This window comes from Dipodomys ordii, unplaced genomic scaffold (assembly GCF_000151885.1).
Source record: "Dipodomys ordii isolate 6190 unplaced genomic scaffold, Dord_2.0 Scaffold47, whole genome shotgun sequence".
In the NCBI taxonomy this organism is placed as follows: Eukaryota; Metazoa; Chordata; class Mammalia; order Rodentia; family Heteromyidae; genus Dipodomys; species Dipodomys ordii.
This window is the reverse complement of record NW_012267263.1, coordinates 1,977,950-1,988,811: the sequence shown is the minus strand read 5'-3', so window position 1 is coordinate 1,988,811 and position 10,862 is coordinate 1,977,950. Positions and strand designations below refer to the sequence as shown.

The 10,862-nt window shown below is 41.7% G+C and overlaps 1 protein-coding gene across 1 annotated transcript in view; it reads left to right on the top strand.

The window, feature by feature from the left end:
• Acoxl (acyl-CoA oxidase-like) overlaps positions 1 to 10,862 on the top strand; it is a 278,059-nt gene that overhangs the window by 15,876 nt on the left and 251,321 nt on the right. Inside the window, 2 exon segments of the mRNA XM_013019717.1 lie at positions 816 to 871; positions 4,261 to 4,393. Of these exon segments, the coding sequence (XP_012875171.1) occupies positions 816 to 871; positions 4,261 to 4,393 (189 nt within the window).

Below are 10,862 nucleotides of genomic sequence, written 5' to 3'. Positions count from 1 at the left end.
GTTTAAATAAGGATACAGGTGGACCCGTTGCAACAATGAGATGTACAAGTTGTCATGTTGAAAACGAACTTCACAACTTTGGTGCGGGGGTGGGGGGGGGGGGGGGATTGGGTGGGGGAGGCTGGGAAGAGATGTGAAGGGAAAAAAAAGGAGGAGGCTGCAATGCTTGATAAGAAATGTGCTCATTATCTTGCCCATGTAATTGTAACCCCTCTGTACAGTATATTCACAAAAAATAAAAACAAAAATTAAAAAAAAATTCTCCCCTTTTATGTTGTTTGAAATTTTTTGTCAACAGATAAAATTTGATAGTAATGTGAAAAGTTTAAGATAATTGTATAGGAAACAGACTTAGAATGGAGGAAATTGTGTTTGTTTCTTTCTCATATATATTGGCAGGAAATAGAACAGAAACAACAAAAGCATCTTTTCAATTATCTTGGTGATCCTCCCCACCCTATTCCCTAAAGAACTACCAATGTCTATAAAAGCAGATTAGTGGATTTTCAGTCCTCCTGAGAGGTTACGTTTCCCAGACACTTGACAGTGTCCTATTCTAGGGAATGGGGAAGAGAGTTGGGAAACCACAGATGGAGCTGCTCACATTCTATGCTCCTGATAAGGTCTTAGTGGCTTGGTTAGTCCTCTGGCAGAGGCTAGACCAATGCTATTTACCCAATGCACTTGAGATTAAGAAGTTACATTTAATAGGGAAGAAGAATTCTATGTTGTTTATAAAAGATATGATGCTATATAAAAATCTTTCTTTGATAAATAACTTCTGATTTTTTAATATAATTTCATTTCTATTTAAGCTCCTCCTACACAAAAGAAGTCAATATAGAATAGCAATGAAAGCAGAGATTTTGAGGTTTGAAGGAGGAACCCCACCTTTGGGGTCTTCATTCATCATTTATAAAACAGTGGGTCAAGGTCAGATGCTGGTGGCTCGTGTCTGTAATCCTAATTACTCAGAAGGCTGAGAGCTAAGGATCATGGTTTGAAGCCAATTTGATCAGGAAAACTGGGAATTTCTTATCTCCAATTTAGCACGAAAAAAAAAAAGCTGGAATGGAGCTGTGGCTCAAGTGATAGAGAGTGATAACCTTGAGTGCTAAAGTTTAAGGACAGTGCCTAGGCCCTATGTTCAAACCCAGGACCAGCATGCACACACACACACACACACACACACACACACACACATGCCTGCTCACAGAACAGGCCAATAAATAGATGAATAAATGTGTATATATATATAGAAGATAGATAGATAGATAGATTCTATATATAGATATATAATCATATAGATTCTATATACAGATATATGAAATAATATAATCCTTATCAAAATCTCAGCTTTTTTGCAGAAATTAATATAACAATATTTCTGTATTCATATGGAATTTTGAGAAATCCTTAATAGCCCAAATAATCTTAATAAGGAACAAAGTAGAGAGTTTCCACTTGTAATTTAAAAATACTTATAATTTATGAAAGTGGCACTGTGGCTCAACTGGTAGAATGCTCACCTTGAGCTGAAGAGCTCAGGGACAGTGCCCAGGCCCAGAGTTCAAGCCCCATGACTGACAAAAAACAACAACAATAAAAAAACCATGATTTAAAAACTTACTACATGCATTGTTGGGGGGAATGTAAACTTGTTCAACCACTTTGGAAAGCAGTATGGAGGTTCCTCAAAAGACTTCGCATAGAGCTCCCCTATGACCCAGCAATCCCACTCTTTGGCATTTACCCTAACGATAATAAACAAGGGTATACTAGAGTTACCAGCACAACTATATTTATCACAGCATTATTCACCATAGCTAAGATATAGAATCAACCCAGATGCAGCTCAGTAGATTAATGGATCAAGAAAATGTGATATATATATATATATATATAATAGAATTCTATGCCTCCATCAGAAAGAATGACACCATCCCATTCATTAGGAAATGAAAAACTTGGAAAAAATTATATTAAGTGAAGTAAGCCAGGCCCAAAGAAACATAGGTCCCATGGTTTCCCTTATTTGCAATAACTAGTATATGTCTAGGACAAGCAGAAAAGGTCAAAAGCTATGTACATATGACCATATAAGATGATGTTAAGCGAAATGAACACCAATATAGGGACACAAGTGATTTTTTCTTTCTTGCTATTGTTTTTAACGTACTTACAATGTACTATGTGATTTTTTTGTTTCTCTTGTATGTTCTTCCCCCATGGTATAACCCCTGTTTTCACTGTATTTGATTCCAGTGCCCTGCATCTTGTATGTACACTTTTCTAATTTGGGGAGAGGAAGGGAAAAAAATGCTTAAATAGGGATACAGGTTGACTCATTGTAACAATGAGATGTACAAGACCCTATGTTGAAAATGAATTTTACAACTTGTTTGGGGGGAAGGGAGGTATTGGGAAGGTAGGGAGGGAAGGAATGGGAGGGGAAAAACAAAGGAGGAGGTAACAATGCTTGATAGGAAATGTACTCATTACCTTACTCATGTAACTGTAACCCCTCTGTACACTATTTTTACAATAAAAATGTATTTAAAAACTTACTACAAAGTTACAGTAATCAAGATCATGTGATAGTTGCATAGGATAGATATTTAGATTATGGAATAAAGTGTTTAGAGACAGATCTTTGCATTTATGGTCATTACTAATTAATCTAGAGTGCCAAGGAAATTTAGTAAAGAAATAATAGTCTTCAATAAATGATACTGGGACAACTAGACATCTATTAATAAATATAGCATGAAGTTAGATCCCTATCTCATATACAAAATTTAACTTAAAATGATTATATGCCTAAATATAGAAACTGAAATAATATAACTTTTAGAAAAGACCATTAGGTGTAAATTGTTTGTGATTTTGATTTAGGCAATGACTTATTAAATGTGACACCACAAACACAACTATAAACAAATAACTGGACTTAATAAAAAATTTTAAAAACATTTGATGCATCAAAGTACACTATAAAGTCTAAGTAGACTTTATTTGTAAATCAAATACAACATAAAAGTAAACCAAATATATCATAGGGTAGAATATCCAGAATATACAAGAATTATTACATCTGAGTTCAAATCCCAGGACCAACACACACACACACACACACACACACACACACACATACACACACACACACAAGTTTATCAGGTGACCCCACAGTCCTACTCTGGTATATATAAAAATATTGTTCACAGATGATTGAAAATATGTCCATACAAAATGCTGAAAGAAAGATACAGGTTGACACATTGTAACAATGAGACATACAAGACACTGTTGAAAATGAACTTTACAACTTCCGGAAGGAGGAGTCGGGGAGGTGGGGAGGGAAGGGATAGTAGGGCAAAAACAAAGGAGGACTAATAATGCTCGATAGGAAATGTACTCATTACCTTACTCATGTAACTATAACCCCTCTGTACAGTATCTTTACAATAAAAATATTTGAAAAATATGTCCATACACAATCTTGGATTCAGATGTTCACAGCATAATTGTTTATAGTGTCTGAAAAGGGAAAACAACTCCAGTGGTATTTCTAGTAAATGAAGTAACTAGATAAAACTTTTGCAGTATGATGAACCTTGGAAACAAAATACTAAGCGAAAGAAGTCAGACCCAGATCACATTGAGATAGGCCAATCTATAAAGATAGAACATCAGGAGCCAGATCAACGTGCGGTGAGTATTGTAGTGTGTGTGTGTGTGTGTGTGTGTGTGTGTGTGTGTGTGTGTGTGTATGCATGCGCATGCGCGCGTGTGCGTGTGTAGAGGTGGAGGACGCAGGGAACTTCTAATGCAATGGAGTTTCCTTGTGGAGTGATAAAATGCTTTGGAATTGGGTTATAGCAATGGTTGTATAAACTTGTGAATATGTCAAAGCCCACAAAACCAAATATATTTAATGGTGAAATTTTGTGGGATGTGATTATATCTTTTTTTTTTTAAGTGAGAAAGTGTGTGGTTTGCACACTCAGACTCTGGTATTAGTTTGATGGTGGCAGTCCTCATACTGCTCTGTCTCGTCTGATGAGCTGCAGGTTGTTGTTAGTGGAAAACCTGTTCTTGCTTCCTATGAGTCAGGCCTTTCTCAGCTTCTCCTGGGGAGGCATGCATGGAGAAGTTTCAAGGATGTAGAAATCTATGTACTTGTTTTTGCTGCTATTTATTTATGCTTATGCCATGTGTTTCTGTGATTAAATGGCACCTCATTTTCTCCATTTCCCATAGGTTTGGTTCTGTGACTCCAGATGGACAGTACTATTTGTCTATTAAGAACAAGTATGCGAGATTCAATGTGATGCTGGCAGCACTGACCTCTTCAAGATTAGCGTTGGCCTTCCAAGCTATGGGCAGTATGAAGGTAATGACTCTGATTTTATTCATTTTACCATTTATTCACTTCATATTCTTGGAATGGGTAACAATGTCAGAAGCTGAGTTGGCACAATGTGGCCAGGGGTAGTTCCCTGCTAGGTTGTGACAGCTGACCTTATACACAAGACCTTTTTTTTTTTTTGCAATAGTATGCCATCCAGTTGCATTTCAGATGGCTTCTGCTAGTCACAGTGAGTGGAGCCTGCCCATTGTGGTAACATAGCCACAAAAGATGATCCAAGGAGATTGGCTGGCTTAGGACAAGCAGGTCTCCTGGAGAGTGTTATTTTTCTCCCTGGGTCCTCTGGTCTGTGCATAAGAAAAAGCCTGCTTTAACCTCCACTGTGATTCATAAAGGTGAAAAAAATATAGACACCCCAAGAATACTTACTTGGGGCTTGAGTACAGCTTTTCCATCAAGCAGGAATACATTTCAGCCACCGGACTTCAAGGTTGCTATCAGCCTGCAGAAGTCTGAAGAGCATAGAAATTCTTTGTCACTCATTTCTGCTAGGTCTGCTGTGCTTCACAGGCACAGGGACCCTGGTGGCTTTGAACCTAGCCAACTTACACCCGCCCATGGCCTCATTCCCCTGCTTGTTTTGTGGTGGCTTTTGCAATGGGGCAAGATGGATGTTTAACTCTCAGCTCCCTCCTCTGGAGTGGCTCAGGTAGTCTCTCTCTTTTTCTTTTTTTATTTTCTTTTTTGATTTCTGTCAGTCATGGGGCTTGAACTCAGGTCCTAGGTGCTGTCCCTGAGCTTTTTTCACTCAAGGCTAGCACTCCACTATATTTAGCCACAGCACCACTTCTGGTTTTCTGGTGGTCAATTGGAGATAAGAATCTCACAGACTCTAATCTGCCTGGGCTGGCTTCAAACTGGGACCCTCAAATCTCAGCCTCCTGAGTAGCTAGGATTATAGATGTAGGCCACTGGTGCCTTTATCTGGCCTCACAGTGGAAGCTTCTGATCAATAGGAGCCCCAGAGGAGCCTGCTGGTAGAACCGTAGAGCAGACAGTATCCATATACCACAGAAAATAGTTTCTTCACAGCTGTGATTGAACCTGTCTCAGCCATCTTCAGGGCCCCAGAAAGGGGCAGAAGGAGAGAAGCCAGAGGATCCAGAAATGCATTAAAAGGAAGAGATGGAAAGCCAACCTAGGGTTGTCTAAAATCATCACAGCAGTATCTGTGCCATCTGCTCAGGATCTCCTAATCACAGTGATCTTCAAACAATTTTATCCCTTGTGACAATTGTTGGGCATAGTAGACATGCTGATTAGAGGTAGCAAAGGCTTCTGAGAAACTGCACCCCTGAAGGGGGTGGAGTGGGTGATGGTATGAAGATGTCTACCCTGCAAGCAGCTCTGATAGTTCTCTGAGGTCCGTGTGAAGCTGTGGGAGATCAGGTAGAGGCAATACGGACAGGGCCCGGGTCTTCCAGGAGAGACTTTGTTTTAAGTACCACCATATCTGGTGTAGTGTGGGGTGATGGCCCCAGGAGAGGAGACACATGGGTGATTCTCCAATGGTTTTCCTCCATTTTGTTGAGTATTAGCCAGGGGCCAGCATCTGCTGACCCTCAGAGACTTGGGGGCTACATTTGGATCAATTCCTTGATAGGCATCTGTCTGGAATACTTTGTTCCTAGCAACACAGAGGCATGATCATGATGGTGGATTCTGAAATCAGAACCTTGAGCTTGAATTTCAATCTCATATGTGACTGCAGTGGCGCCATGGGCAAGTCAGTCCTCGTTAGGCCTCGGTTTCTCCATCATTTACCTATGGAGTGGTATGTTGAAGGTGAGACATGAGTGGAGGGTGGTGTGTGTAGCACTGGCACAGAGCAGAAGGTGCCTAGCTCAGAGCTGTCAATTAGATAGTGGTTGTTATTGTGATAGCTGCTATTACTAGGAAGATAGAAGCTGACTGTAGGCAAGGAATAAATTAGCTTCCTTATTCACTGCTTAGAATCCTGGCCTCCAGGAAAGAGATCTGAAATGTTTTGGAGAGATGCATGGAATCTCAGATTCCTGAGTATCTCAATCAAACCACACTAACCTGGAATTGTATTTGCTCTGTACATCTAGACCTTATCAAGGAATGGAGTTTCCAGAAAGTTAGTCAGCTTTCTATTCCTGTAACAAAATACCTGGAGTGATCAACAGAACAAAAGAGAAGGTTTATTTTGACTCACCACTTCAGAGGCTTCAGTTAGGAGTCAGTTGGCCCTGGGGTGAACTAATGCATCATTGCAGGGAACATGTGATGTAGGAAATGCTCACTTCATAGCAGCAGGGGAATGGAGAGACAGGAAAGAGATGTGGCCCTACTCTTCCCTCAAAGGCAGATCCCCAGTGACCCAATTTCTCCCATTAGACCCTGCCTCCCAGAGGTTGCATGCCTTTCATTAGCACCATGGGCTGGAAACAAAGCTTTCAATATATACATCTTTGGAGGACATTACATTCCAAGGAAGATGGGGACCCTGCACAGAACCTAGCAGAGATCAGACCCTGCTTGGTCCATGCACTGTGTCACACTGCCAGCCAGAAACCCAGTGACTGTTACTTCATTGTGAGGATCTCTGGCAAGTATGATCTCAGCAGTTTCTTGGCAGCTCCTCCTCTCCTATGGCTCAGACACTTGACATAGGTTTTCCCGGTTGAAACCAATGACTTCTTGCTTCTTCTGATCTTGTTGATGAGTGGAAAAATGGATCCTTCTCTCCTATGTGCTTTCTTGATGTATTAGGAAACTGTCACCCCAGCTCTGTGCAGTGACATTCACTCAAGGCCGTGCATGCCTGGTCCTTTTAAACTTTGCCCAGATGTCTTATTTTTCATGATTATCTCTCATTTCCATGGCATTCCTCAGTACTTTCAGATTTTCTCTCAAAGATTTTCTGCAATAGCCATCCTCTATTTTCGTATCCAAAATGCCGTGCCAAAGTAAATGCTTCGCAAGACAAGAAGGAAAAGGATGTTTGGTGAGGATGTGGGGAGAGGGGCAGAGGTGGCGAGAACTCTGCAGCCAATGTAGAGGGGCTGGAAAGACTTTCCCCGGGGAGAAAGGAAGCTGGGGACACCTTTGTGAGTGAGGAGGTGGAGGTATAGGAAGTGAGAAGTGTCTGTAAGAGCCAGCCCATCCCTTTGTTTTGACTCTGTACAGAGGAAAACTATTTTAGCACAAAAGAAGCTGGTCCTCTCCATTGCAACAATGAGATGTACAAGACGCTATGTTGAAAACAAACTTTACAACTTTCGCGGGGGGTGGGGGGGGGAGTGGGGGTAGTTGTGGAGGCAAGAGGGAAAGGATGGTAGGGGAAAAACAAAAGAGGAGGCAACAATGCTTGATAGGAAATGTACTCATTACCTTGTTCATGTAACTGTAACCCCTCTGTACAGTATTTTTACAATAAAACATGTACAAAACAAGCATGCTGGTCCTAACCCATAAGTGGTCTCCCTAAGGGAGGCTTTTAGAGACCAGGTTGCCTCCCACCATTGTCTCATTTCAAATGATCCTCAGGTGCTGCCAATGTTGTAGTGGGCATGTGCACCTTGAGAACCCTGGTGCACAGCAGAAAAGGACATCATCTCATCCACTTTGTCACCCTCTGTGGCCTGTCAGTACCTTGAAGATCAAGGGCCAAATTGCCTCATTGACCCCTTATTCTCCTCATTTCAATGGCTCCCTGTGCCATGCTTTTCTTCATGGTGTGTGTGTGTGTGTGTGTGTGTGTGTGTGTGTGTGTGTGTCTTTTGGATGATGCTGTGACATCTAGGATGCTTACTTCTATCTTGTGCATGGCTAATTCTCATGTAAATTTCAGTTTTCTTGCACCTATGACTTCCTGAGAAAGGTGTCAGCCCGCATGCACCCCCTCTATTATCACTTCCTAAACCCTGCTGCCTCCCTTGCAGCATTTATAGAGCTTAGAGCCGCAGCAGTCACATGCAGGGCATCACAGTTCAGTCAGTAACCATGTGACTATTCAGAGATTTTGTGTATAAAGAGATGATTAAGATGATATGAGATCATAGGGCTAGAGTCTGAATTTGATAAGATTGGTGGCCAGCTAAGAAGAGGTGACATCAGAGCTCTCTGCTTGTCCTCATGTGCATAGAGGAAAGGCCATGTGAGGACAGATGGGGAGAGCAGAAGTTGGTAAGCCAGGTTGCCACCTTGACCTTGGATTTCCAGAGTTTAGAAACTGAGGGAACTATACTTCTGTTGTCTCACCACTTGCTGAGACAGACTAATGTATTAATAGCAGACTAGTGACCAGTGAGATGTTGGCCAGTGAGGCCTTCCAACAGGGTACTCATGAAGCAGGGCATTTTGCAGTTGGTAGGAGCCAGTTCCCTCCACCCCCTTTTCTCATTCCAGGGCCCAGCCCAGTATAAAGTTATCAGTTGAGATGAGTTGAGGGGAATTGACATGCACATAAACAGTTGGCATGTTGTGCTTGTCTCACATGCCACAGTGAAGCCATTAAGAGTGTAGACCCTGGGCCTCGCCTCTCTGAGCTTGCACCTTGCCTCTGGATGAGCTTGGAAGTCACGGGTCTCTAAGGTAGAGCTGTTGGAAGCCTGGAGGGGGTCAGAATATGTAAAGTCACATCAGGCTATGGCAAAGAGGGCATGTGACATGCTCATCCCAGGGCAGTGGCTTCTCAAAGCCCAAGTGAGGAGTGAGGCTAAGTCTGTTCCTTTGTCAATGTGTAGCAAGACCAGTCCTCAGTCATGTTTTTGAAGAGCAGTGTCGGTGAGTCAAAAGCACTGGCTCCTCCCTCATTGGTTGTGTCTTTTTTTCGAAGTGTTATGTGTGCTTTGATGAAGCAGTATCACATTGCTCATCTCGTTCTCCTCAGGCTGGTGCCTTTCTTTCTCCAGCATCCCCCACCCCTCCCCCACCCCACTCACACACAGTCACAGAAGTGGGGAGCAGAGCATCAGGATCTGCTCAGTTGCTGGGAAAGCCAAAGACTGGATGAACCTCAAAGGGGCCATGTGTGAAATATGGTTTCCTGTCCCCAGATATGGAAATGTCCCAGAACTGACCACCAGAGGGCAGCAAATAACTTATAGACTGTTTCTTTGACATTTATGTATTTTTTTTGTTGTTGTTTTGTTTTTTTGGTGTAAGTGTAAGAAGAAGCTAGGATTTTGCTGTTTGTCATCAGTTTTTATTTTTCATTTTTGGTTTAATTAAGTACAACTGTTTGTTTTTATTTTTAAAATATAATTTTATAGTTATTATTAATGTTGTACATGGGAGTTATCATCTTGTAAGTTGGATAATGAGTACAAGTGCTTATTTTTTTTAAGTGATCAATATAATAACAAGGGTACCTCAGCTGAGCAATTTTCAGGCTCAAGACCAAGACTATAAATAAGATGTAGGGTTACTTTGATGACTCTTCAGTGTATAAATTGACTCATAAATGCCCCTGTTTCCCCCAGATGTTTGAGATGTTTGGGGTGGGTATGAAAATGGTTAAATACTGTTGTGATATTTATATGGCAGTTGTTTACATCTTTTTTTTTTGTCGGTTGTGGGGCTTGAACTTTGGGCTTGGGTGCTGTCCTTGCACTCTTCAGCTCAAGGTGAGCTCTACCGCTTGAGCCACAGTGCCACTTCTGGTTGTCTAGTGGTTTTTATTGGAGATAAGAGTCTCACGGATTTTCCTGCCCAGGCTGGCTTTGAACTGTGATCCTAAGATCTCAGCTTCCTGAGTATCTAGGATTACAGGTGTGAGCTACTGGCACCAGGCAGTTGTTTACATCTTTAACAACTGACATTTAAGAATTTGTGTTTTGAAGGATACATCAGAAGGCCAGAGAGCTAGAGACAAGTGCACTCAGAGATGAGAAGCATGTGGTATAGGTAGCAGAAATGGATATTTGAAGGAATTTCCATGTTGAACTTCACTTCTGTGGACATGTGCTAAATACCTTCTTTCCTCTTAGCCCTGAGGCTGGTGCTACCAGGTGACAGATATGACCTGGCACAGGTGTGTGCCCTGCAGAGACTCCCAGTGTTCCAAGTTAACTGTGAACAACATCATCCTGAGAATAAGCCTTCAAGATCACACCACAGGAGGGAAAGTGAAGGTGTAAGGATACTGTGTCCTAAAGGGAGAGTTGTGAGACTTAAGAGGGACCTCAGCAATCAGAGTCTAAGGCGAGTATGGTAGTGCATGCCTGTAATCCCAGAACCAGAGGAGGTAGAATCAGGAAGATTCAAGGCCAGTCCAGGCAAAGTTAACAAGCCCTCACCTGAAAAATATACATGGAAGGATTGGGTAGTATGGCTGCTTGCCTAGCAGCTTGAGGTACTATGTTTAGCCCAAAAATACATAAACAAGTGAATGAATGAATAATACATAAATAAAATCAAGGATCAGTCACCTCACCAAACTAGGGATTGAACCCAGGACCTTCTA